Source organism: Ranitomeya variabilis, chromosome 7 (genome assembly GCF_051348905.1).
Source record: "Ranitomeya variabilis isolate aRanVar5 chromosome 7, aRanVar5.hap1, whole genome shotgun sequence".
In the NCBI taxonomy this organism is placed as follows: domain Eukaryota; kingdom Metazoa; phylum Chordata; class Amphibia; order Anura; family Dendrobatidae; genus Ranitomeya; species Ranitomeya variabilis.
In genome coordinates this window covers 23,717,103-23,743,450 of record NC_135238.1, presented here as the reverse complement: position 1 = coordinate 23,743,450, position 26,348 = coordinate 23,717,103, and the positions used below count along the sequence as shown (strand labels likewise).

The 26,348-nt window shown below is 44.5% G+C and overlaps 1 protein-coding gene across 1 annotated transcript; it reads left to right on the top strand.

Annotated features, from left to right (window-relative positions):
- The first annotated feature begins 1,246 nt into the window (after positions 1–1,246).
- ERN2 (endoplasmic reticulum to nucleus signaling 2) lies at positions 1,247–26,162 on the top strand. The gene is made up of 22 exons (XM_077274545.1): positions 1,247–1,524; positions 6,951–7,068; positions 8,279–8,312; positions 8,506–8,578; positions 9,036–9,108; positions 9,233–9,355; positions 9,793–9,894; positions 10,025–10,286; positions 10,562–10,640; positions 11,303–11,450; positions 11,784–11,902; positions 12,873–13,058; positions 13,289–13,499; positions 16,340–16,430; positions 16,777–16,966; positions 21,735–21,834; positions 22,089–22,288; positions 22,366–22,513; positions 23,015–23,142; positions 23,601–23,724; positions 24,023–24,090; positions 25,176–26,162. The coding sequence occupies exons 1-22, from the start codon at positions 1,471–1,473 to the stop codon at positions 25,359–25,361; spliced, it is 2,817 nt and encodes a 938-aa protein (XP_077130660.1). The 5' UTR covers positions 1,247–1,470; the 3' UTR covers positions 25,362–26,162.
- The last annotated feature ends 186 nt before the right edge of the window (positions 26,163–26,348 follow it).

Here is a 26,348-nt window from a genome sequence, read left to right as displayed (position 1 = left end):
CGCTGGATGCCCAGCTTGGCGCCTCTCTCCGCTGGATGCCCGGCCTGGCGCCTCTCTCCGCTGGATGCCCGGCCTCTGTTGGATGCCCAGCCTGGCACTTCTCTCTGCTGGATGCCTGGCGCCTCTCTCCTCTGGATGCCAGCCCTGACCTCTCCACTGGATGCCCGGCCTGGCGCCTCTCTCCGCTGGATGCCCGGCCTGGCGCCTCTCTCCGCTGGATGCCCGGCCTCTGTTGGATGCCCAGCCTGGCACTTCTCTCTGCTGGATGCCTGGCGCCTCTCTCCTCTGGATGCCAGCCCTGACCTCTCTCCACTGGATGCCCGGCCTGGCGCCTCTCTCCACTGGATGACAGCTCATTGGCTCTGATACACAGCAGGGAATACAGTGTGAAGCTGAGGAGCTGTAAGTGCATCGTCACCCTCCAATGCACCTCCGGACACATCTACAGAACTCCTAAGGCTATGTGCACATGCTGCGGATCTGCAGCAGTTTTCCATGCTGTGCACAGTACCATGTAAACCTATGGAAAACCAAATCCACAGTGCACATGCTGCGGAAAAACCAGCGCGGAAACGCAGCGTTGTATTTTCTGCAGCATGTCAATTCTTTGTGCGGATTCCACAGCGTTTTACGCCTGCTCCACAATAGGAATCTGCAGGTGTAAAACCGCAGGTGGAATCCGCACAAAAAAACCACAGGAAATCCGCAGGTAAAACACAGTGCGTTTTACATGCAGATTTTTCAAAAATGGTGCGGAAAAATCTGCACAAAGCCTAAATGGGATTTCTAGCTGCTGGAGCAGCATTTTGGGGTCCTACAGTCATAGAAATGGTTTTAGGGGTGTACAAGTTTCCCATTAAAGGGGTTGTCCAGGCTCGGGGTACAAGGTCTTTATATTTTATTGCGAAAAATAAACATTTCTATTATTTTTAAATCTCACTTTGCAGCACTTTTGCAGCAGCTGCCTAAAGGTACCTTTTACCTTTAGGAATTTTGCACCGCACTGTTCACACACGATGTGATTGTGCCGATAACGCAGCAGACAGTGACCGATCCGACCGCTTCCCCTTTCCTCTCACCTCCACGTGTCCACCAACAACACGAAGTCTAACTTCCGGGTTTGTTCGGATACGCCCTCTTCGTATCGTCATTGGTTAAAAATAATGTGTGGGCTTCTGTGATTGGGCAGGGCGCGCAGTGACGTAGGAGGGGAATCCTCTGGACTTTTGCAGGTGGAGAAGTATTATTGTGTCCCACTGTCCTGGATCCGCCTGACACCCGGAAACTGACAGCTGCGCCCCGCACTGCACCCCCCGCACTGCACCGCACACACTGCACCGCACACACTGCACCCCCCGCACCGCACACACTGCACCGGCGATGGAGGAGGGGCTCTGACTCACCCACTGCCCCGCAGGCGGCGTCTACTGAAGAAGAGGATGACAAGACCCCCAGAGACCCCCCACCAGGATGCTCCCTGCTCTGTGGCTGGCACTGGGCTTGTGCCTCACACGGGTCCTACAGGTGGGTTACTGACATCTGGGACACTGGGCATCTGAGGGGCGAAATCACAACTCCCAGCATGGTTATCAGGAAAGGACATGCTGGGACCTGTAGTTTCAAAAGCAGTAACACCTGCCTTATACTGACAGTGTTGGGTCTACAACTAAACAATTGCTGGGATCTGTAGTTCTGTATCTATATAATCTCTGGGATCTGTAGTTTTTTATATAGTTGCTGGGATCTGTAGTTCTGCATCTATATAATTGCTGGGATCTGTAGTTCTTTATATAATCGCTGGGATCTGTAGTTCTTTATATAATCGCTGGGATCTGTAGTTTTTTATATAAATGCTGGGATCTGTAGTTCTGCATCTATATAATTGCTGGGATCTGTAGTTCTGCATCTATATAATTGCTGGGATCTGTAGTTCTGCATCTATATAATTGCTGGGATCTGTAGTTCTTTATATAATCGCTGGGATCTGTAGTTTTTTATATAAATGCTGGGATCTGTAGTTCTGCATCTATATAATTGCTGGGATCTGTAGTTCTGCATCTATATAATTGCTGGGATCTGTAGTTCCACCAAAACACGGTTGCAGGTAGAGGGATGATACTTCACCTGTCCCTTTCCTGCCCGTTTGGCGGCCCAGAGATTGATGTTGGTGGGGACTTGTTTAACCCCTTTGTCTCCTGTCCGGTCGTGTGCTGGACACTCAGGTGCGGGGTTCGCAGAGTTCCCACAGCCTCTCACCTGTGTGTCCAGCACATGGCAGGGGCTGAAAACAATGACGGTTCCTATTCACTGACCGCAAGCAGAGATCCGGAAAACTTATAGGAAGTGACATAGACCGTACATAGGGGATCGGCGTCATTGATTACATACCGTCATATAATGAATGACCTTTAATGTCGGTAGTAGCCCCCCCCATCCTATATGCCGTCCTATTGTTTTACTCCACAGCGCTGTATCGTCCATCGCGCCACTAATTCCCGTCTAATACAAATAGGATCCGGTTCCCTCATGGAAACGCTCCTGCCCAAATCAATATTTGCTCCCGTCAGTAACAGGTGTATATGATGTGACCTAGTGGAATAAAGCCTTCCTTAAAGGGGAACTCCACCTACACCACTGTCTGTACATACAGCCAGGATCTAGAGTTCTACAGACTAGAAAACATGTATTACAATCTGAAACAGCGCCACTTTTATCCTGAGGTTGGTTCTGGTATTGCAGTTGGCTCAGACGGGCGTTTGTCACAGTCTGACGGAGAGTCTCCCGACCTCACTGCCTTGTAGACACATATGAGGCTGTAAGATGGAGTCGGGAAACCTTCCGCCAGACCAGAGCTGTACGGACCAGGAAAAACACTTTTCTTTTCATTGAGGTCTCTGACGGTTTTTTTTTTTTTTTTTGTTTGTTTTTTTTTAAGTCACAGGAGTAGCAGCAAAGAGGTGTGTGTGCATGTGTGTGTATATATATATATATATATATATATTTTTTTTTTTGTTATTTATTTTTACACTTTTCTGCTGCAAAATCTTAACCCCCCCAAAAAACGTTTACAAGATTTACGCAAGGAAAACGCAAAAAGGAGATGACGCGACACTTTTTTTTTTTTTTTTTTTTTAAAAAGGCGTTTAAAACCCATGTGGACATAAGTGAGCTGCACTACAGCCGCGGTTTCTCATCCAAGTGAATGGAGAACTTGTTACTCGCAGATTTGAATCGACTTATTTTCTATGCGGAATTTGGTGCAGAATCTGTGCCAAGGTCATGTCTAAAACGTTTATGTTCCCACAGTGGTTTTTGATGTGTATTTTTCTGGCTGAAATCCATGTGGATTTATGTGTAGATTTGGCGCTTTTTTTTATTATCCTTTCGGGGGGCATTAGTAGGTAGTTTTTTTTTGTAAATTTACATTGCTAAAACCTTGCCAAAAATGAACTTTTTTCCAGCGATTTTATTTATTTAATTTTTTGTATGGAATAAATGCCAAAGCTTTGACCTGATGCATTTATTGAACACGAGTTAAAAAGGCTTGGAAAAAAAAACAAGTATTGTGTACGGATTCTGCACTTAAAAGCACAAATTTTATTTTTTAAAATTTTTTTTTTTTACATGCTTTTATTTTTTATTTTTTTGGAAGAAAAACCACTCACCGTTCCCCAAAATCTCTAAATACACAGTGGGAATGAGTTTTTCATGCATTCACATGAAAAAAAAAAAAAGCGGGAAAAATATGACTGCAATATTTGGATGCCCGGCCTAAGGGCAGTGTTCACACCTGCAGCTTATAAGCACAGCTCCCCTGTTTCCCTGCAGGCTGCTGTGTGTCAAAAGCTGCAGCATTATCGCTGTGTGTGAACGCTGCTTAACGATGGAGCAATTGTGGCTTTTCCTGGAGAATGGACTGGACCGAGTCGCTGACTGTCCCTCCTGGCGGGGGCTTCGGGGCTCACGCTGTTCATGCTTTCACCATGTTGTCAGTCATGTGTGTTGCACCCGTCCAGTTTCTCGCTTGTCGCCTTCCATCATGTGACTTCTCCTTTGTTTCGGGCGCCTGGATTAATCCACCCATTGTGCAAACATTACAACGGGCAGGTGAGCAGCCGGCACTGTATACGCCAGCTCATCCCACCGCCCCATAGAGCAGACAGTGGGGCGAGTCCTCCCTGATCATTACAAGGGGCACAGTTGGCAATGCAGATAGTGTGTAACCTAGAGCCCGGGGGGTAGAAAACGTTTTCCATGTTTTCAGATCGGGGAGCGGTTGTAGCTCTGCTCCCTGTGCATAAGGTGTGTCCTACAGGTGGGCAGGGAGCGGGCGGCAGACTTATAACACAGCTCCCAACGAGTAAGTGTCTGGGAAGGGCACTAAGGAATGTCCTCCAGAAACCGAGCGTTAATATGTAAAGACGGCAGCAGTAGTGTTGGGTTCAGGTGCCCTCCTGGTGGTGTTAGATGGGTGCCTGGAGTTGTCATGAAAATGATATCATGTATTATACTCCAGAGCTGCACTCACTATTCTGCTGGTGCAGTCACTGTGTACATACATTACATTACTGATCCTGAGTTACATCCTGTATTATACCCCAGAGCAGCACTCACTATTCTGCTGGTGCAGTCACTATGTACATACATTACATTACTGATCCTGAGTTACATCCTGTATTATACTCCAGAGCTGCACTCACTATTCTGCTGGTGCAGTCACTATGTACATACATTACATTACTGATCCTGAGTTACCTCCTGTATTATACCCCAGAGCTGCACTCACTATTCTGCTGGTGCAGTCACTGTGTACATACATTACTGATCCTGAGTTACATCCTATATTATACTCCAGAGCTGCACTCACTATTCTGCTCGTGCAGTCACTGTGTACATACATTACATTACTGATCCTGAGTTACATCCTGTATTATACTCCGGAGCTGCACTCACTATTCTGCTGGTGCAGTCACTGTGTACATACATTACATTACTGATCCTGAGTTACATCCTGTATTATACTCCGGAGCTGCACGCACTATTCTGCTGGTGCAGTCACTGTGTACATACATTACATTACTGATCCTGAGTTACATCCTGTATTATACTCCAGAGCTGCGCTCACTATTCTGCTGGTGCAGTCACTGTGTACATACATTACATTACTGATCCTGAGTTACATCCTGTATTATCCTCCAGAGCTGCACTCACTATTCTGCTGGTGCAGTCACTGTGTACATACATTATATTACTGATCCTGAGTTACATCCTGTATTATACTCCGGAGCTGCACTCACTATTCTGCTGATGCAGTCACTGTGTACATACATTACATTACTGATCCTGAGTTACATCCTGTATTATACTCCAGAGCTGCACTCACTATTCTGCTGGTGCAGTCACTGTGTACATACATTACTGATCCTGAGTTACATCCTGTATTATACTCCAGAGCTGCACTCACTATTCTGCTGGTGCAGTCACTGTGTACATACATTACTGATCCTGAGTTACATCCTGTATTATACTCCAGAGCTGCACTCACTATTCTGCTGGTGCAGTCACTGTGTACATACATTAAATTACTGATCCTGAGTTACCTCCTGTATTATACCCCAGAGCTGCACTCACTATTCTGCTGGTGCAGTCACTGTGTACATACATTACATTACTGATCCTGAGTTACATCCTGTATTATACCCCAGAGCGGCACTCACTATTCTGCTGGTGCAGTCACTGTGTACATACATTACATTACTGATCCTGAGTTACCTCCTGTATTATACTCCAGAGCTGCACTCACTATTCTGCTGGTGCAGTCACTGTGTACATACATTACATTACTGATCCTGAGTTACATCCTGTATTATACTCCAGAGCTGTGCTCACTATTCTGCTGGTGCAGTCACTGTGTACATACATTACATTACTGATCCTGAGTTACCTCCTGTATTATACCCCAGAGCTGCACTCACTATTCTGCTGGTGCAGTCACTGTGTACATACATTACATTACTGATCCACCTCCTGTATTATACCCCAGAGCTGCACTCACTATTCTGCTGGTGCAGTCACTGTGTACATACATTACATTACTGAATCTGAGTTACATCCTGTATTATACCCCAGAGCTGCACTCACTATTCTGCTGGTGCAGTCACTGTGTACATACATTACATTACTGATCCTGAGTTACATCCTGTATTATACTCCAGAGCTGCACTCACTATTCTGCTGGTGCAGTCACTGTGTACATACATTACATTACTGATCCTGAGTTACCTCCTGTATTATACCCCAGAGCTGCACTCACTATTCTGCTGGTGCAGTCACTGTGTACATACATTACATTACTGATCCTGAGTTACATCCGGTATTATACCCCAGAGCTGCACTCACTATTCTGCTGGTGCAGTCACTGTGTACATACATTACATTACTGATCCTGAGTTACCTCCTGTATTATACCCCAGAGCTGCACTCACTATTCTGCTGGTGCAGTCACTGTGTACATACATTTCATTACTAATCCTGAGTTACATCCTGTATTATGCCCCAGAGCTGCACTCACTATTCTGCTGGTGCAGTCACTGTATACATACATTACTGATCCTGAGTTACATCCTGTATTATACCCCAGAGCCGCACTCACTATTCTGCTGGTGCAGTCACTGTGTACATACATTACATTACTGATCCTGAGTTACCTCCTGTATTATACCCCAGAGCTGCACTCACTATTCTGCTGGTGCAATCACTGTGTACATACATTACATTACTGATCCTGAGTTACCTCCTGTATTATACTCCAGAGCTGCACTCACTATTCTGCTGGTGCAGTCACTGTATACAAACATTACATTACTGATCCTGAGTTACATCCTGTATTATACTCCAGAGCTGCGCTCACTAGCCTATATTCACCCACTAAGTGATGTTTTGTCCTGCAGTGTGATGGCGGACCATCAGTCTCACTGCCGGAATCTATGCTCTTTGTTTCTACTCTGGATGGGAAATTTCATGCAGTGAGTAAGAAGTCCGGCGATGTCCTGTGGACCTTAACAGACGGTGAGTCATCTGGGGGTAAATAACGTCTTACTATTGGTTTTCACAGACGTTTATGCATCAAAACCTAAAAGGGTCTTCCTGTATACAGTACAGACATACTCTGTATAAGCCTTATGATACAGGCTATTATTATGTGGTGAGACCCCTCTAGTCAGCAGGCTAAAGGAGCCTCTGCACAGCGCCCCATAGACAAGTGTGGTGGTGTCTGGTACTGCAGCCTAGTCCCATTCCCTTATATTGTGCTGCTCTGTGTGGATGAGCCCCATTGGCCCATTCATTCTTGGATGTCTGCACACTGTTGCTGTCTCACCGCCTCCTCCATTGTGTTGTCAGGAGAACAATACACACAATGCGTCGCCTCCATTCACCACAGCGACGGTCACTGCCTCCTCAGCTTCTCCTGAACAGCTCCATGGTTTCCCGACTCTGTGTATCCATAGCCGCAGCCAACGAAGGGTGCAACTGCTTATCTTGACTGACTGCAGCTGGGATGGCATAAATGTACTTTAAGGCGTTGCACAACTTGTGTGTGTGTATATATATATATATATATATATATATTTTTTTTTTCAATTGAGAACTTTTAAAAACCCTGCACCGTTTGCCTTTTGTATCCTCTGAGCTGCATTGTCTATTGCTGGCTGCAGAATGAGTTAACTGAGAATCCGTCAGCGAGCTCGTTCCGACAGTCTTCCTGAAGAGTTTGTAACTTTTATCTGTCTTTTGCTGATTCCTCAGCTGATTTATGACCACAGACCACATCAAAGGTAAACATGCAGGAAAACAAAGCAAACTGGTGCAACATTTTTAATGAAACCCAAGTGCAAAAATTATTATTTTTACCCCCAAATGCTCGTACTTCAGTAAAAAAAAAATCCCAGAGTTGGACAAATGCTGGATACATAAGGAGCGGTTTTCATTTGTGGGGGCCCGACACCTGGTGCCCCCAATGATGAGCTGTTATTAGCTCTGCCAATGGCAGCGGCAGCATAGCTCCTATTCACTTGAATAGGGTGAATGTACAGATTAAATTAGAAGGTTATGTTTATATTCACCACTAGATGGAGCTATTTGTATAAATCCCCCTGCAGTGAGCGCTCCTCGGAGGGGGACCTGTCGTATTTGATGCTATCTTCTGTTGTGCCATTAGTGTAGAAATCTGTATGTTAAGCCCTTTCTAATGATGTCTGACCCACCCCTTCTCTTTCAGATCCTGTGATTCAAGTACCGCTCTATGTGTCAGAGTAAGTCCAACAGTCACACGACTCTTGTTTCCCTTTTACCTTTCTCCATAGTCTGAGATATACACAGTATCAGAGGTTTTTGCCTTACTAGTATTGCATGACAGGATGGATGTTATATTGCATTTTAACATTATAGCCCCTCAATTGCCAACAAGTCACATGATAACTAATCAAGATGTAATCTGTCTTATAGACCAGCCTTTCTACCAGACCCCAGCGATGGCAGCTTGTACATTTTGGGGGGAAGGAATAAGGAGGGTCTCATGGTAAGTATAAGTTTTATTGGTGTGTAATGATATATCTGTCAAAATGTGACAATTGTGTGTTTATTCAGTTGAAGGGCACCGCTATGGGCACTATCTCTGGTCCAGAAGGTTTTGCCTCCAAATATTTACCCACACATCATGCCAAAGACACCTGCTAGATTAGCACTGCTATGATGCTTGTTACTTGCACTAGTAAACTTCTTGCAATTGGAATTTTTGGACTATGGTTGGTGCCCATAGCAGGACCAGTATCTTTAGAGTCACAATGGTTTCTTACAGACTTACAGCTTAACAAGAGTATAGAAAGATGAGGGAATATTCTGTGGTCCTAAATACAATTTTAATTGAACATTTAGCTATGGGTTGAGGCCAGTATTGATAAAGATCCTACAAACATCCTACTAAGGTAGAGGGGATTTTATTGTGTCAGTGACTTTTGTGTTTCCATATTCCATAGAAATTACCATTCACCATCCAGGAACTAGTCCAGTCCTCTCCTTGCCGTAGCTCTGATGGAATCCTGTATACAGGTAATACCAGCCAGGTATATGCATCTGTGCAATGTATACCAGCAATGTCCTGACACATTTAGGGCCATATTGGTGGTTGATATTGGTCATCATTATGTATCCATTTACAATTGATTCTGACCAGGGAAGAAACAGGATTCCTGGTTTGTGTTGGATCCAAAGTCAGGAGAAAAGCAGACCACGCTGTCCACGGACTCGTCTGATGGGTTGTGTCCTTCCAGTCCACTCCTGTACATAGGACGGACACGTGAGTTTTGCAGATTTATGTCATATATATATTAGAGGGGTTTTCCTACTAAATACTTGTATCACCTATGCACATTCTCGCTGAGGACATGATGGCAGGGTCTCTGATCAGTTCCAAGAACAGGGGTAGCAAAGTCTTCTTTGTGAGTGACCAGGCGTGACCTCCGCCCTTTCCATCGGTCCCATAGAAATGAATGGCGCAGTGGTGGAGCATCTTCATTGTCGCTTCATTCAAACAAGGAACTTTCCTATCCCATTTTTCAAAGATTTTGAAAAATGTGAAATATTTATAAAAAAAAAAAGTTTGTTATAAAGTCTCCTAACTTTTAATTTTAAGACCCCACCCAAACGCCTACACCAAATTTACACATACTGCTGCTTGCTGTGTCATACTGCTTAACATTTTTTTGATGAAAACCATCAATATTTACCGTGCAGAGTACATGATCACGATGTTTGATACAAAATCCCGGGAACTGCGCTGGAACGCCACCTTCCATGACTACTCTGCTCCTCCTTGTGATGACAGCTACGAATACAGTGAGTACCATATACATCAAGGTGAATCTCCAGCTTCTAAAAAAAAACCTACAACTCTCAGCGTGCTGCAAGTTGTAGTCTCTGAAGAGCTGGAAATTCACTGATTGGGGGTTTTGCTTTTTTACTATAGAGATGGCTCACTTTGCCTCCACTGGAGATGGGATGCTGGTGACTGCCGACCAGGGGAGTGGAGAAGTGTTATGGATGCAGAGTTATGGTTCCCCAGTAGTCGGACTTTTCATGTGGCACCAGGACAGCTTGAGACGAATCCCGCATCTGAATGTTGCACTGGAAACTCTCCGTTACTTGACATTTAATTCCCAGGACATGCGTCTTCTCAAATGGAACTACCAGGCGGTGCAGGAGCTGAGCAGCACCAAGACCCATCTGCTGTAAGTACTCACACCTACTGAGGGTGTGCAGCAGGTAGACCTCTGCTTGAGAACTTTGATCTGTCTGGAGGACTCGGCACAAAATGCCACTGTATGAAGGGCCTATTAATTTCTATGCGTCACGTAATGCTTAATTTCACCTGTGGGGGTGCTGCAGGGAAACTGAACAAAAACTGCTTGGTTCTCCCACAGCTAATCAATGGTGGTTCCAGTAGCTCCTTTTTGCTTACATTGTATGAACTGGATTAACATTTGGGCACTTATTTTTTTTACAGGCCGTCTCTGTACGTGGGGAAGCACGATAGTGGATTCTATGCTTCCACATCACTGATCCATGAGGGAGTTTCTGTAGTGGTAAGAATATTTTCCATGCACTTTATTTGTAAGATATGTTGATATCTGTTGCATTATGGGTTATAATGTACAAGGATAAAGTTATATTCAGTTGTCATATACTTATGAAAACAATTCCGGCTTCTCATGGTAAGTACAAGTCTTATTATTGTGTAAGTGTAGGTCTGTCACAGTGTGGCAATTTATTGTGCATTTATTCTTCACCTGGGGGTACCTCTATGGGTACAAACCCTGGTCCAGAAACGTGTACATCTAAAATATTTATCCATCCAGCATTCAAATGATTGACCTGCAAGATTGTCACTGATATAATATGAGTTACGTGCAGTAGTAAATGTGTTGTGTTTGTGAATTTCAGGACTATAGTTCGTGCCCATGGCAGGACCAGGGTCTTTAGAGTCACAATGGTTTCTACTGAGTTAAACTTGCATGGATTTAAATTCATCTAAATGAATATATAACACATAAGATGTAGGCATTGATGTGATTCCACATTGTCCCTATCATAAAATTGATCACTGCCAACAAAAAGCTAGTAAGTGTTGTCATGGGGCTTCCATTGAAAGTTTGTATTTACATTTTTTATGTACGTTGAATTATTTTTTACATTTTTCTTTTACTATTCTTATTTGTAATATATCATATCTTGGTATAACTGCTAGCCACGGGGAATCACTCTGGCCAGGATAGATGGTCCCACCACAAAGGATGTCACCTTGAAAGAATCTACGGAGTTTGATGTAACGCCCACCACAGATGTCAAGTACCCACTTGGGAGCATAGTGTCTGCAAATCAATGGCTACTTATAGGTAAAGGAAGGGGGTATGGGCAGATGTGAACATTTATTACATGAACACTACATAAGGGTGGTATTACAGTTATGTGTTCCCAGTATGGCACTATTATATATGCACACTATGGAAGTAGTATATAGTCATTGTATAGCAGTATTATTTTCATACTTTTTAGGGCAGCACTATTCTCCATTTCGCTCCTTTACATAAAGCATGGGCACCCTCCTATGCTTATCCCGAAGCCTGCACAGACGTTTTCCCCATATTTGTAGATATTAGTCTCTACTGACCTTATACAAACTTTTTAATCAAACCTTCCTAATAAAATATCTCATTCTTTCCACCAAGGACATCATGAAGTTCCTCATGTTGTTCACACAACCATGCTCCGAGCGTTTCCAGAGACCTTGAGGAGGGACACAGAGACGATCATTCGTGGACCTACACCTAGGACCCTATTTGACGATGTGAGTGTATTCCAGAACATTGGTAGTCCATCTGTTAAAGGGGTTGTATGGTCCATTTTTGCTTTGCCCCAGCATTCCCCTTCCCCCCCCCCAAAAAAAAACAAAAAAAAAAAAAACACCTGTCCATTACTCTCTGTACTGCCCCCTATGTCCACCACCAGTCTCCGACACTTCTTTTGTGGCAAAGTTGCTATGTGACTGCTGCAGACAATCGGTGATGTTGCCCACCAGAAGAGGCGATACAAAGAAAGGTGGGGGACTTGGGAGCTGTACTGAGGGGGATCAGCAGGTGAATTTTCTTTTCATTTTTTGGGGGGTGATCTAAGGGGTAATGTTTCTCCTTGCACAGAATAACAAGCCAGGGCTGGTGTGTCAGAGTAATGAGACTTATACACCGTGCATGCTCCTCTGGGAAATTAAATATGCAAATTGCCTCTTCAGAGAGGAAGAGAATTAGAACTCTAGCGCCACCTATTGGAAGTAGCAATCCTAAAAGTGAATATCGACCGTTTAACGAGCCTTGCCATATGATTTAGCATAAAAGCCAAAACAGAATCTCAATTTTCAGACAGTGTTTTGTGGTATTACCCCTCGTCAGTGCAAAGTATGAGATCTGATTTGGCTAGGGGAGAGGCTTAAAACCGGCATCTAAGGGGTAATGCTCCTCCTTGCTGAGAGTGACAAGCTAGGCCTGGAATGTCAGACTAAGGAGACTTTTACGCCATGCATGTTCTGCACTGATGAGGGGCAATACGCTGAAACACTGTGTCTGCAAATTGAGATTCTGCTTTGGCTTTTATCTTAAGTCCTATGCCACGGGTCGTTAAAGGGTCGATATTGACTTGTAGGATTGCTACTTCCAATAGGTGGCGCTAGAGTTCAAGTCCTCTTCCTCTCTGAAGAGACAATTTGCATTTTTTTTCTTTTGAGACATGTTTGTCATGTCACCCATCGTCTTATCTCTCCGCAGTTTCTGACCCCTCAAAATCAAGGAGAATCCCCTCAGGGCGACACAGAAGGGCGGATAAAAGTGGAAACGACCACAGAAGAATCGGGCATTGTCCTTCCCGACTCTACAATAACACATCTGCTGGTCACTGGTATCATCACGCTGCTCCTTGGAGGATGGGTGCTCTTTGGGTTCACTTTTCCCAAGGTAAGCGGCTTGGATGCAGTCTATTGTTCTCTGTTATCAGCCATTTGGATGCAGGTCCCTTGTAGAAACTGGACTTTTACTATAGGACAATGGTTTCCAACCTATGATGTCAGTGATGCTACATCTCCCAGTCCAAGGCCATCAGGGCATGCTGGGAGCTGTAGTTCCACACAGCAGGTTGGAGTATATGTGTGCAATGAAGGGATGATAATGGTATCCGTACTTTTCAGATGTGGGAACAGCAGCGCAGGCAGCAACAGGAATTACAGCAGCAGCTCGAGGAGAAGCTTCAGCAGATCCAGCATCAGCAGCAAATGGCGGCTCCAGACGGCAACGTGTCCGCAGGAGAACAAAGCTCCGGGAGCGGCAAGCGGAGGAGCCGAGAGCAGGAATATGGCCAGGCCAATGGCACAAAGAGATGGAGCAATAGTGAGCCAGAAGGTGAATGAAGCAGATATTCCTCCGTTATTCCTCCTGGAATTCAATGAATGAATTGAGTGCACCCCCTACAGAAGGATACTGTGCTGACCATAACCTACTGAGAAGAGGAATGGTAACTCACACGTGGCAATTTATTATTATAGTTCCAGGAGGAATAACAGAGGGACAGCAGAACACAGAGTGTAAGGAAATCTACCCCAGCATCAATCGTATATTACTATGCGTATAGTGTATTTGCTGTCGTTATTGTACAGGGAGGGGTCGTAACTTTGGTGGGACATGCGTGCGCCGGATTTATCACACATAGAAGGCTGGGTTCTCCACTTTTTGTCAGCAGGAAACAAATCTTAAAATAAACCATGTAGCAGCCATAATTCATTTATCAAAACTTACAGATGGAAATAGGCCTTGTTGCTACTAGCAACCAATCACAGTACAGCTTTCATTTAGTTAACTGCTCATGTAAAATGAAAGTCTTGTGGTGATTGGTTGATACGGGCAACGAGGCGTTCCTTGCTTCCCGAGACGTACTTTGCTACCCGAGACCTGATTTTTGCATTTTTTTTTTTTCCCTACTTGAGGCCTGCTTTGCTACCCGAGCCCTGTTTTGTTTTGTTTTTTTGTTTGTTTTTTTTTTGCTACCCGAGGCCTGCTTTGCTTCCTGAAAAAGTAGACGTGTGCACAGCCGTAAAGAGGTGCCAGAGTAGGTTGCCACACCGTAGTTTATAGCAAAAACTCGGCACTCAACTTAACGTAAGACAGGTGATTTAATGGTGTCCACAAAATAACAGAAATGTTTCGGTCCCACATCCGGCCCTTCATCAGTCACAGTTGATAAATGTGAGGGAGCGAGTGGACCCACAGAATTGCTGATTGTGGAATGAAATCACACTTGTGTGTGAGCGCTGCCTGTATGTGGGCAGTATAGCCCCAAATGAAGCGATATTACCTAAAAACATCAGGATGTAAGTGCAGTGCCTGTGTGGGACGTGGAATCCACCGCTAGTCACAAGTGTGATTTCATTCCACAATCAGCAATTCTGTGGGTCCACTCGCTCCCTCACATTTATCAACTGTGACTGATGAAGGTCCCTTTAAGGCCTGCTTTGCTTCTTGAGGCCTGTTTGTTCCTACTTAAGGCCTGCTTTGCTTCTTGAGGCCTGTTTGTTCCTACTTAAGGCCTGCTTTGCTTCTTGAGGACTGTTTGTTCCTACTTAAAGGGAACCTGTCACCTGAATTTGGCGGGACCGATTTTGGGTCATATGGGTGGGGTTTTCGGGTGTTTGATTCACCCTTTCCTTACCCGCTGGCTGCATGCTGGCCGCAATATTGGATTGAAGTTCATTCTCTGTCCTCCGGAGTACATGCCTGCGCAAGGCAATATTGCCTTATGCTGGCGTGTACTCCGGAGGTCAGAGAATGAACTTCAATCCAATATTGCGGCCAGCATGCAGCCAGCGGGTAAGGAAAGGGTGAATCAGACACCCAAAAACCCCGCCCATATGACCCAAAACTGGTCCCGCCAAATTCAGGTGACAGGTTCCCTTTAAGGCCTGCTTTGCTTCTTGAGGCCTGTTTGTTCCTACTTAAGGCCTGCTTTGCTTCCTGAGGCCTGTTTTTGTTCCTACTTAAGGCCTGCTTTGCTTCTTGAGGCCTGTTTGTTCCTACTTAAGGCCTGCTTTGCTTCTTGAGGCCTGTTTTTGTTCCTACTTAAGGCCTGCTTTGCTTCTTGAGGCCTGTTTGTTCCTACTTAAGGCCTGCTTTGCTTGAGGCCTGTTTGTTCCTACTTAAGGCCTGCTTTGCTTCCTGAGGCCTGTTTTTGTTCCTACTTAAGGCCTGCTTTGCTTCCTGAGGCCTGTTTTTGTTCCTACTTAAGGCCTGCTTTGCTTCCTGAGGCCTGTTTTTGTTCCTACTTAAGGCCTGCTTTGCTTCTTGAGGCCTGTTTTTGTTCCTACTTAAGGCCTGCTTTGCTTCTTGAGGCCTGTTTGTTCCTACTTAAGGCCTGCTTTGCTTGAGGCCTGTTTTTGTTCCTACTTAAGGCCTGCTTTGCTTCCTGAGGCCTGTTTTTGTTCCTACTTAAGGCCTGCTTTGCTTCCTGAGGCCTGTTTTTGTTCCTACTTAAGGCCTGCTTTGCTTCTTGAGGCCTGTTTTTGTTCCTACTTAAGGCCTGCTTTGCTTCTTGAGGCCTGTTTGTTCCTACTTAAGGCCTGCTTTGCTTCCTGAGGCCTGTTTTTGTTCCTACTTGAGGCCTGCTTTGCTTCCTGAGGCCTGTTTTTGTTCCTACTTAAGGCCTGCTTTGCTTCTTGAGGCCTGTTTTTGTTCCTACTTAAGGCCTGCTTTGCTTCTTGAGGCCTGTTTGTTCCTACTTAAGGCCTGCTTTGCTTCCTGAGGCCTGTTTTTGTTCCTACTTAAGGCCTGCTTTGCTTCCTGAGGCCTGTTTTTGTTCCTACTTAAGGCCTGCTTTGCTTCTTGAGGCCTGTTTTTGTTCCTACTTAAGGCCTGCTTTGCTTCTTGAGGCCTGTTTGTTCCTACTTAAGGCCTGCTTTGCTTCCTGAGGCCTGTTTTTGTTCCTACTTGAGGCCTGCTTTGCTTCTTGAGGCCTGTTTTTGTTCCTACTTGAGGCCTGCTTTGCTTCTTGAGGCCTGTTTTTTTATTTCTAGTTGAGATCTGCTTTGCTACCAGAGTCCCGATTTGTGTTTTGTTTTTTTTCTTGTTTGTTTTTTTTTCTACTAGAGGCTCGTTTTTCTACCTGATGCTCATGTTTCTGTATTTCCACGTCATGTGTAATTAACAGCTTATAGTCACCTTGACTTGTTCACTTTTTTTTTCTCCACTTGCAGCATTCAATGAAGAGGAAATAGAAGTCGGTAAAATTTCCTTTTTTCCCAAAGAAGTTTTGGGTCATGGAGCTGGAGGAACATTTGTGTTTAGGTGAGTAGAAATCAATCAATGTATTAACCTGGCGTAAAGTCCTGCGACTTTCCAATAATATTGTTGCAATATATAAGTACGGATTCCATATTGTTTAAAGTTCACCTACAGTTTCAGAAACTTTTGACGTGTCATAGTGACATCTCTAAAGTTTTTATTAGTGGGTGTCTGGGGTCCGAGAGCCCCACTGATTGCTGAAATGAAGAGACAGAAGTGCGCAGTTGAACACTGTGCCCCTTTATGGATATTTTTACAGGATCCCCGCTGGCTCTGACTGATCTGTTATGATCTCCCCCTCCTCCACTTGCTCATATCCACTTTACTGATAAGGTTTGTTTTCTTATAGGGGCAGATTTGATGGACGATCAGTGGCTGTGAAAAGAATCCTGCCCGAGAGTTTTATGCTGGCCGATCGGGAGGTGCAATTATTGCGAGAGTCTGACGAGCACCCCAATGTGATCCGCTATTACTGTACAGAGAGCGACCGGCTGTTTTACTACATTGCCCTGGAGCTGTGCGCCGCCACCCTGCAGGAGGTGAGAGGACCACCACAGGGTAGGCACGGCAAGCACCTGCGGACCACCTTCTGTGGTTTGACAAACCATAATTAAAATAATCTCTCTCTTTCTCTCTCTCTCATCCCTCACTATAAATGATGCACAGTATGCAAAAATGTGAGCGGTGGACTCACTTTTGTGATAAATATTTTTTTATATCTTTTCATGGGACAATTCCAAAGATCTGACACTTGTATTCACTGTACAGTAGTCAGTGTGCAGCTTGTATAACAGTGTGAATTTGGTGTTCTCTAAATAACTCGGCACACAGCCATTAATGTCTAACCTACAGGCAACAAAAGAGAGTACACCCCTAAGTAAAAATGGCCAAATCGTGCCCGAAGTGTCAATATTTTGTGCGGCCACCATTATTTTCAAGCACTTCCTTAACTCTTTTGGGCACGGAGGTGACTAAAGCTTAACCAGTGGCCCCTGGAATCCTCTTCCACTCCTCCATGACGACATCATGGAGCTGGTGGATGTTGGAGACCTTGCTCCCCCTCCTTCCTTTTGAGGATGCCCCACAGATGCTCAATAGGTTCTAGGTATGGAGACATGTTTGTCCAGTCCAGCACTTTTACCCTCCGTTTCTTTAGCAAGGTAGTGGTGGTTTTGGAGGTGTGTGAGTCGTTATGTTGGAATATTGTCCTGCGGCCCAGTTTCAGGAGGGAGGGGATCATGCTCTTCAAGATGTTCCATCCCAGTACATGGTGGCATTCATGGTTCCTTCAATGAACTATAGCCATCAGCACTTATGCATCCCCAAACCATGATACTCCACCACCATGTTTGACTGTAGGCAGGACACACTTGTCTTTGTACTCCTCACCTGATTGCTGCAACACACGCTTGACACCATCTGAACCAAATAAGTTTATTTTTGTCTCATCAGACCACAGGACAGAGTTCCAGTAATCCATATCCTTAGTCTGCTTGTCTTTGGTAAATTGTTTGCGATCTTTCTTGTGCATAATCTTTGGAAGAGGCTTTCTTCTGGGACGACAGCCATGCCGACTAATTTAATTTGATGCAGTGTGCTACTTATGGTCCAAGGACTGACAGGCGGACTCCTTACCCCTGTAACTTCTGCAGCACTGTGTATGGTCTGAGCGCTGACAGACTGATTTACCCCCCCCCCCCCTTTCCCACCCCTGTAACCTTTGCAGCAATGCGTTTGGTCTGAGCACTGACAGGTACAGATAGTACTGCCTCCCTGTCTCTCTCTGTATATTTTAGGTACAGATAGTACTGCCTCCCTGTCTCTTTCTGTACATGGTGTTAGTTATAGATAATACTACCTCCCTGTCTCTTTCTGTACATGGTGTACGTACAGATAGTACTGCCTCCCTGTCTCTTTCTGTATATGGTGTAGGTGCAGATAGTACTGCCTTCCTGTCTCTTTCTGTATATGGTGTAGGTGCAGATAGTACTGCCTCCCTGTCTCTTTCTGTACATGGTGTAGTTATAGATAGTACTGCCTCCCTGTCTCTTTCTGTATATGGTGTAGGTGCAGATAGTACTGCCTTCCTGTCTCTTTCTGTATATGGTGTAGGTGCAGATAGTACTGCCTCCCTGTCTCTTTCTGTACATGGTGTAGTTATAGATAGTACTGCCTCCCTGTCTCTTTCTGTACATGGTGTAGTTATAGATAGTACTGCCTCCCTGTCTCTTTCTGTACATGGTGTAGTTATAGATAGTACTGCCTTCCTGTCTCTTTCTGTATATGGTGTAGGTGCAGATAGTACTGCCTCCCTGTCTCTTTCTGTACATGGTGTAGTTATAGATAGTACTGCCTCCCTGTCTCTTTCTGTACATGGTGTAGTTATAGATAGTACTGCCTCCCTGTCTCTTTCTGTACATGGTGTAGTTATAGATAGTACTGCCTCCCTGTCTCTTTCTGTACATGGTGTAGTTATAGATAGTACTGCCTCCCTGTCTCTTTCTGTATATGGTGTATGTACAGATAGTACTGCCTCCCTGTCTCTTTCTGTATATGGTGTAGGTACAGATAGTACTGCCTCCCTGTCTCTTTCTGTACATGGTGTAGTTATAGATAGTACTGCCTCCCTGTCTCTTTCTGTACATGGTGTTAGTTATAGATAATACTGCCTCCCTGTCTCTTTCTGTACATGGTGTTAGTTATAGATAGTACTGCCTCCCTGTCTCTTTCTGTATATGGTGTAGGTGCAGATAGTACTGCCTTCCTGTCTCTTTCTGTATATGGTGTAGGTGCAGATAGTACTGCCTCCCTGTCTCTTTCTGTACATGGTGTAGTTATAGATAGTACTGCCTCCCTGTCTCTTTCTGTACATGGTGTAGTTATAGATAGTACTGCCTCCCTGTCTCTTTCTGTATATGGTGTAGGTGCAGATAGTACTGCCTCCCTGTCTCTTTCTGTATATGGTGTAGGTACAGATAGTACTGCCTCCCTGTCTCTTTCTGTACATGGTGTAGTTATAGATAGTACTGCCTCCCTGTCTCTTTCTGTACATGGTGTATGTACAGATAGTACTGCCTCCCTGTCTTTCTGTATATGGTGTAGGTACAGATAGTACTGCCTCCCTGTCTCTTTCTGTATATGGTGTAGGTACAGATAGTACTGCCTCCCTGTCTCTTTCTGTATATGGTGTAGGTACAGATAGTACTGCCTCCCTGTCTCTTTCTGTATATGGTGTAGTTATAGATAGTACTGCCTCCCTGTCTCTTTCTGTACATGGTGTAGTTATAGATAGTACTGCCTCCCTGTCTCTTTCTGTATATGGTGTATGTACAGATAGTACTGCCTCCCTGTCTCTTTCTGTACATGGTGTAGGTACAGATAGTACTGCCTCCCTGTCTCTTTCTGTACATGGTGTAGTTATAGATAGTACTGCCTCCCTGTCTCTTTCTGTATATGGTGTATGTACAGATAGTACTGCCTCCCTGTCTCTTTCTGTATATGGTGTATGTACAGATAGTACTGCCTCCCTGTCTCTTTCTGTATATGGTGTATGTACAGATAGTACTGCCTCCCTGTCTCTTTCTGTATATGGTGTAGGTACAGATAGTACTGCCTCCCTGTCTCTTTCTGTATATGGTGTAGTTATAGATAGTACTGCCTCCCTGTCTCTTTCTGTACATGGTGTTAGTTATAGATAATACTGCCTCCCTGTCTCTTTCTGTACATGGTGTTAGTTATAGATAGTACTGCCTCCCTGTCTCTCTCTGTATGTTTTAGGTATAGATAGTACTGCCTCCCTGTCTCATTCTGTACATGGTTTTGGGTATAGATAATACTACCTTCCTGTCTCTTTCTGTACATGGTGTAGTTATAGATAGTACTGCCTCCCTGTCTCTTTCTGTATATGGTGTAGGTACAGATAGTACTACCTTCCTGTCTCTTTCTGTACGTGGTGTAGGTACAGATAGTACTGCCTCCCTGTCTCTTTCTGTACGTGGTGTAGTTATAGATAGTACTGCCTCCCTGTCTCTCTCTGTATGTTTTAGGTATAGATAGTACTGCCTCCCTGTCTCATTCTGTACATGGTTTTGGGTATAGATAATACTACCTTCCTGTCTCTTTCTGTACGTGGTGTAGTTGGCTCCCTGTCTCTTTCTGTATATGGTGTATGTACAGATAGTACTGCCTCCCTGTCTCTTTCTGTATATGGTGTAGGTACAGATAGTACTGCCTCCCTGTCTCTTTCTGTACATGGTGTAGTTATAGATAGTACTGCCTCCCTGTCTCTTTCTGTACATGGTGTTAGTTATAGATAATACTGCCTCCCTGTCTCTTTCTGTACATGGTGTTAGTTATAGATAGTACTGCCTCCCTGTCTCTCTCTGTATGTTTTAGGTATAGATAGTACTGCCTCCCTGTCTCATTCTGTATATGGTGTAGGTACAGATAGTACTGCCTCCCTGTCTCATTCTGTACATGGTTTTGGGTATAGATAATACTACCTTCCTGTCTCTTTCTGTACGTGGTGTAGTTGGCTCCCTGTCTCTTTCTGTATATGGTGTAGGTACAGATAGTACTACCTTCCTGTCTCTTTCTGTACATGGTGTAGTTATAGATAGTACTGCCTCCCTGTCTCTTTCTGTATATGGTGTAGGTACAGATAGTACTACCTTCCTGTCTCTTTCTGTACGTGGTGTAGGTACAGATAGTACTGCCTCCCTGTCTCTTTCTGTACATGGTGTAGTTATAGATAGTACTGCCTCCCTGTCTCTTTCTGTATATGGTGTAGGTACAGATAGTACTACCTTCCTGTCTCTTTCTGTACGTGGTGTAGGTACAGATAGTACTGCCTCCCTGTCTCTTTCTGTACGTGGTGTAGGTACAGATAGTACTGCCTCCCTGTCTCTTTCTGTACGTGGTGTAGGTACAGATAGTACTGCCTCCCTGTCTCTTTGTGTACATGGTGTAGGTACAGATAGTACTGCCTCCCTGTCTCTTTCTGTACGTGGTGTAGGTACAGATAGTACTGCCTCCCTGTCTCTTTGTGTACATGGTGTAGGTACAGATAGTACTGCCTCCCTGTCTCTTTCTGTACGTGGTGTAGTTATAGATAGTACTGCCTCCCTGTCTCTTTCTGTACGTGGTGTAGTTATAGATAGTACTGGCTCCCGGTCTCTTTCCAGAAACCGTGTAAGTATGTATCCATCCCATCCAAACTTAAAATGTAAGGGAGAACAAAATAAAAATGGTGGCTGGCTGATGAAAGACTTGGATAACATCTATTATCAACATTTTTTTTCCCCGCAGTATGTGGAGAATTTGGCTTTTCCACGACTCGGCCTAGATCATGTGACCCTTCTTCATCAAACTATGTCTGGACTCGCCCACCTGCACTCTCTCAATATTGGTGAGAAGTATTGGGTTTCTATAACTTATATCGTTACGGATTTACAAAAAGGGGTGTGGCTTATGGTGCGATTATTAGTGGGTGGAGCCTAAGCCTTAAAGGTACAGATACATAATATCAAGTGGACAAATAATGGCACCACAATATGCATATAACAGATCGATATAATGCCTACATAATAATGCAATATTATAGCGCCATGACTTCACGAATAGCTTTGTCCAATGTGGAGTATTTTGTCGGTCTCTTTGCAGTGCACCGAGATCTCAAGCCGTGTAATATCCTCATCTCCTTGCCCAATGCCCAGGGCAGACAGAGGGCCGTCATTTCCGACTTTGGGCTCTGTAAGAAGCTGGGAGTGGGAAGGAACAGCTTCAGCCTGCGCTCAGGAATCCCCGGGACCGAGGGCTGGATCGCTCCGGAGGTTCTACGTGACGGAAGGACGCAAAATCCAGTAAGTGATCCCTGAGGATGGATCTGGTAATGGATCGTGGCTGAGCAGTCTCAGAAAGGTTTGTTCTGTGTTCTCAGACAGCAGCGGTGGACATTTTCTCTGCTGGTTGTGTCTTTTACTATGTCCTGGCAAGTGGACAGCATCCATTTGGAGACAACTTGAGAAGACAAAGCAACATATTAAATGGGTCGTACAGCCTGCCGCAGCTCCAGGAGGAGACGTACGGTAAGAAGCCGCCATGTATCTGGATACTGGGATCTTGAGCAAAGGAACCAAGTGCACATGTAGCCTTTAGGGGGTATTCCCATCTCCAAGATCAGATCCCAATATCTAGTAGGTGTAATAATAATAATATTAGCAAATACCTCCAATTAGAAATCTAGTATAGTTCTTCTGATAAGCTATGTCACGTTCCCCATGTACAGGGCATTGAAGTAGTTTAGGTATCCATGGTTACTATATGAGTGGTTGTAACCATGGATACCTAAGCTGCTGCAATGCCTGCACATTAGGAAAGAGATATAGCGAATCAGAAGAACTATACTACATTTTTAATTGGAGGTATTTGCTAATATTATTATTAATACACCTACTACGTATTGGGATAGGACCTTGGAGATGGGAATACTTCTTTAACTATTGGATTTATCCATGCGAATCAATATATTTGGTACCTGGACCTTCTATAGTTACTAACTGTGCACCTGCCCGATTTCGTTTCTGCAGACAACGTGGTAGCGAAGGACTTGATTGAAGGCATGATCAGCGGTGACCCAAATCTCCGGCCCTCAGCACCGCGCGTTTTGAGACATCCGTTCTTCTGGGCCCCTGAGAAACAGCTGCAATTTTTCCAGGTCTGAGAGGCGGCAGGGAGAGAGATGTATCGTTATAGGGGTTGTCTATAATGATGGCCTATCCTTGGGGGATGTGCAGATGAGCATATTCGCTGTCCCAAGTCTGATCCGTCAAAACATCGAATTGCACACGGACTGAAGTGGTGCTATGCATACGTCTGATTTTTTTTTTTTTTTTAATCAGACAGAATCTTTTACACACGAGTTTGATCTGATATTCTGATTCACTAAGCCATGCAAGTCAATGAGTGAGTAGGAAACATGAGACTGCACTCGGATGACATCTGAGTGCAGTCCCATTTCCACAACCTATCACAAAATATATATTTTCTTCCATCTAATCATGAAACTCTGACCCCTAAATATGACGTTAATAAATATATATCATGCAAAATAATATACAGTTTTACTTGAATATTAGTGACAAACAGTAACAGTGCGTTTTTTTTGTTTTTTAGGATGTCAGTGACCGCATTGAGAAGGAGCCCCAGGAGAGCCCCCTGATCGTCTGCCTGGAGGGCAATGCTCGCTGTGTCGTCCGGGTCAATTGGCGATTACACATATCCGTTCCTCTACAGACAGGTAACATCACGGCTGTCCTCAGCCTAACATTACTCCACATTGGGTAGCAAGGCATTATTGTTATTACACCTACTGCATATGGGGATAGGGTCTTGGACATGGGCATACCCCTTTAATGATTAGACAGAGTGCGAACAAGAGGCGGTCTGCCAGGCCCCCCGGAATTATGGAATATATGGGAATTCTTAGCAGAATTGTGCATCATATAGTCCAAAAAAAGTAACTGGCATGTTGGTGCACCTGTCCTGTGCATTTAATGGGAGTTTTTTTTCTACATTTTCTTATTTTACATTTCTAGACTTGAGGAAATTCCGTTCATATCGTGGAAACTCCGTACGAGATTTACTCCGAGCGATGAGAAACAAGGTAGATCACGTCGCAGCAGACTCTGTGTAAATCGTAAGGTAACAGTGTAATAGTACGTTTGTAGTTGAGGGGACGCTGTAGCCCCCCCCACCACGCCACCAACCTTCCCTGAAACTGCCCATTTCTGAGCATGGCTTTAATGCCACCGGCAGCATTCACAGGAACAGTGCTAGGGACCCCCACTAACCATAAGGGTATGTGCACACGTATTGTGGAGGACTGCGGATTTTTCCGCAGGGGATTTGGGAAAACCGCAGGTCAAAACTGCTGCAGTTTTCTATTGGAGCAGGTGTAAACCCGCAGCGGAATCCGCAGAAAGAATTGACATGCTGCGGAATGTAAACCGCTGCGTTTCCGTGCGTTTTTTTCCACAGCATGTGCACTGCGGATTTCGTTTCCCATAGGTTTACATTATACTGTAAATGCATGGGAAACGCTGCGGATCCGCAGCGTGTGCACATAGCCTAAGAATGGGGTCCTAGTGTGCTCCTATGTGACCATCACTTCTATGGGAGCTGCAGAACCCCTTGTGTTCTCCACTCCTATGGACAGTGAATAGAGCAGTGATCACACCTGAGAGCTAGCATTTCATGCACAGTAACTCCTTTTTCATGGTCGATCCACGTTCCAGAAGTCGGATTAATGTCGGTCAGAACACTTATTATCCCTTGTGTAGAGGCGGCATTGGTGCAATAATCCCTTAGAGAATTCCATTTAATGACTACAAGGAAACATTTTCCAAAGCATGATGAAAAGTGCATCAGAAAATTGTAGTTTTTATACAGAATATTCTGTATTCTACAGAAGATGTAGAATACATCTTATTTGCTGAAACTAGAGTGCCCCTTTTAAAGAAAACACAAACCGTAGCCCCCAGATAATATTTACTTGGGGGTGTGAATGATTTCCCCCAAAATAAGCACACCCTGTCCTGAATGTGAGAACTGTGCCACAGGAAGGAGTCTAATTGCAGGATCAGTCCACATGGATCTGTATACACAAAACGGTAGATGTATTTTTAAGCAATTTCATGTAGAATAAAAGGTCTTTAGCGATGTGGTTAATATTGGCTTCTCCTCCCCCAGAAACATCATTATCACGAGCTGCCGGCTGACGTCCAGGAGACCCTCGGCTCCATCCCCGAGGAGTTTGTGGCTTACTTTACATCCCGTTTCCCACTTCTGCTCCTACATACACATCGGGCTCTGGAACAGTGTGCACACGAGAGACCGTTCCTCCATTATTATCACTGGGAACCAGGACATCGATGATGCCGGGATTATTGCTGGCACTTGATTCATCAGGACCGCTGTTTCTATACAGTCACTTGCACTGCCAGAATAGCTGCACCGTTGTTTTATCAGAAACTTGGCTTTTAGATAATGTGTGAACCCAAGAGGTGTCCTTACTGATCAGACCCAGCTAAGGGGTCTCATCACACATCCCTTGATCACTGGAGGTCTTCAACCATTTAACACTTGAACTGTTCTGAAATTACAACTACCAACAAACCATGCTGGGAGTTGTAGTACCATGCTGAGAATACCCATAATACAACAGTGCAAAAGGAAGGGTCATCTTATGGGATCATTATCCAGGTTGGTGCAACCCAAAGATGCCACCATGAGAACCTGGCACTAAAGGCATTATTGGAGGACACCCATTAACAGCCGATCAGAGACTTAACTATTGCACTCAGCGATTGCCAAAATTTGCCATTTAGAGGGATTGATCCAGATGGAGCAAACCACAGGCCTATATGCACGGCCATTTTTGCCAAATCCGCTGGATTGCCTCTCAATTGATATCCTACCTTCCTTCTCTGCAGAGTTTGATATTTTAAGAAGGTGAAATTACTTTCTCAAAACCATAAAATTTTATTTTTCCCCTGAAAGATTAAGAAACTTTTTTTAAGTAATTTATTTTATATTTGCTGGGTACTGTATATATTCATTTTAGAAAAAGAAACTGAACTATGTGCTATTATGACTTATCACTTAAAACCTGCTTTGAAAATAAAAAAATTGATTTGTTTTTGTACCAAGCTTTGGAATAAAGTTGTTACTGCATTAGTATGAAGTGGGCAGAAAACTTGATAGCCTCCAAGTAGGGACATTGCCAGTTCTTTTCCCAGTACATAGAAATCTAGGAGTGTTTCGGTAAGTGATTTTATGGACCGGCTGTGGGTCTCCTGATCCAAAAAAACCTGACAGTGAAGTCTGCCTGAGGATGTCCGTTTTTAGACAGGAGACCGGCCA

What these genes read in the sequence shown, in the direction of transcription:
- ERN2 (XM_077274545.1), top strand. Translation starts at nt 1,471, where the DNA reads ATGCTCCCTGCTCTGTGGCTGGCACTGGGCTTGTGCCTCACACGGGTC. An exon ending in CCTGTGGACCTTAACAGACG is followed by an intron (nt 7,069 to 8,278) that starts GTGAGTCATCTG and finishes CTTCTCTTTCAG; the next exon opens with ATCCTGTGATTCAAGTACCG. An exon ending in ATGAGGGAGTTTCTGTAGTG is followed by an intron (nt 10,641 to 11,302) that starts GTAAGAATATTT and finishes TATAACTGCTAG; the next exon opens with CCACGGGGAATCACTCTGGC.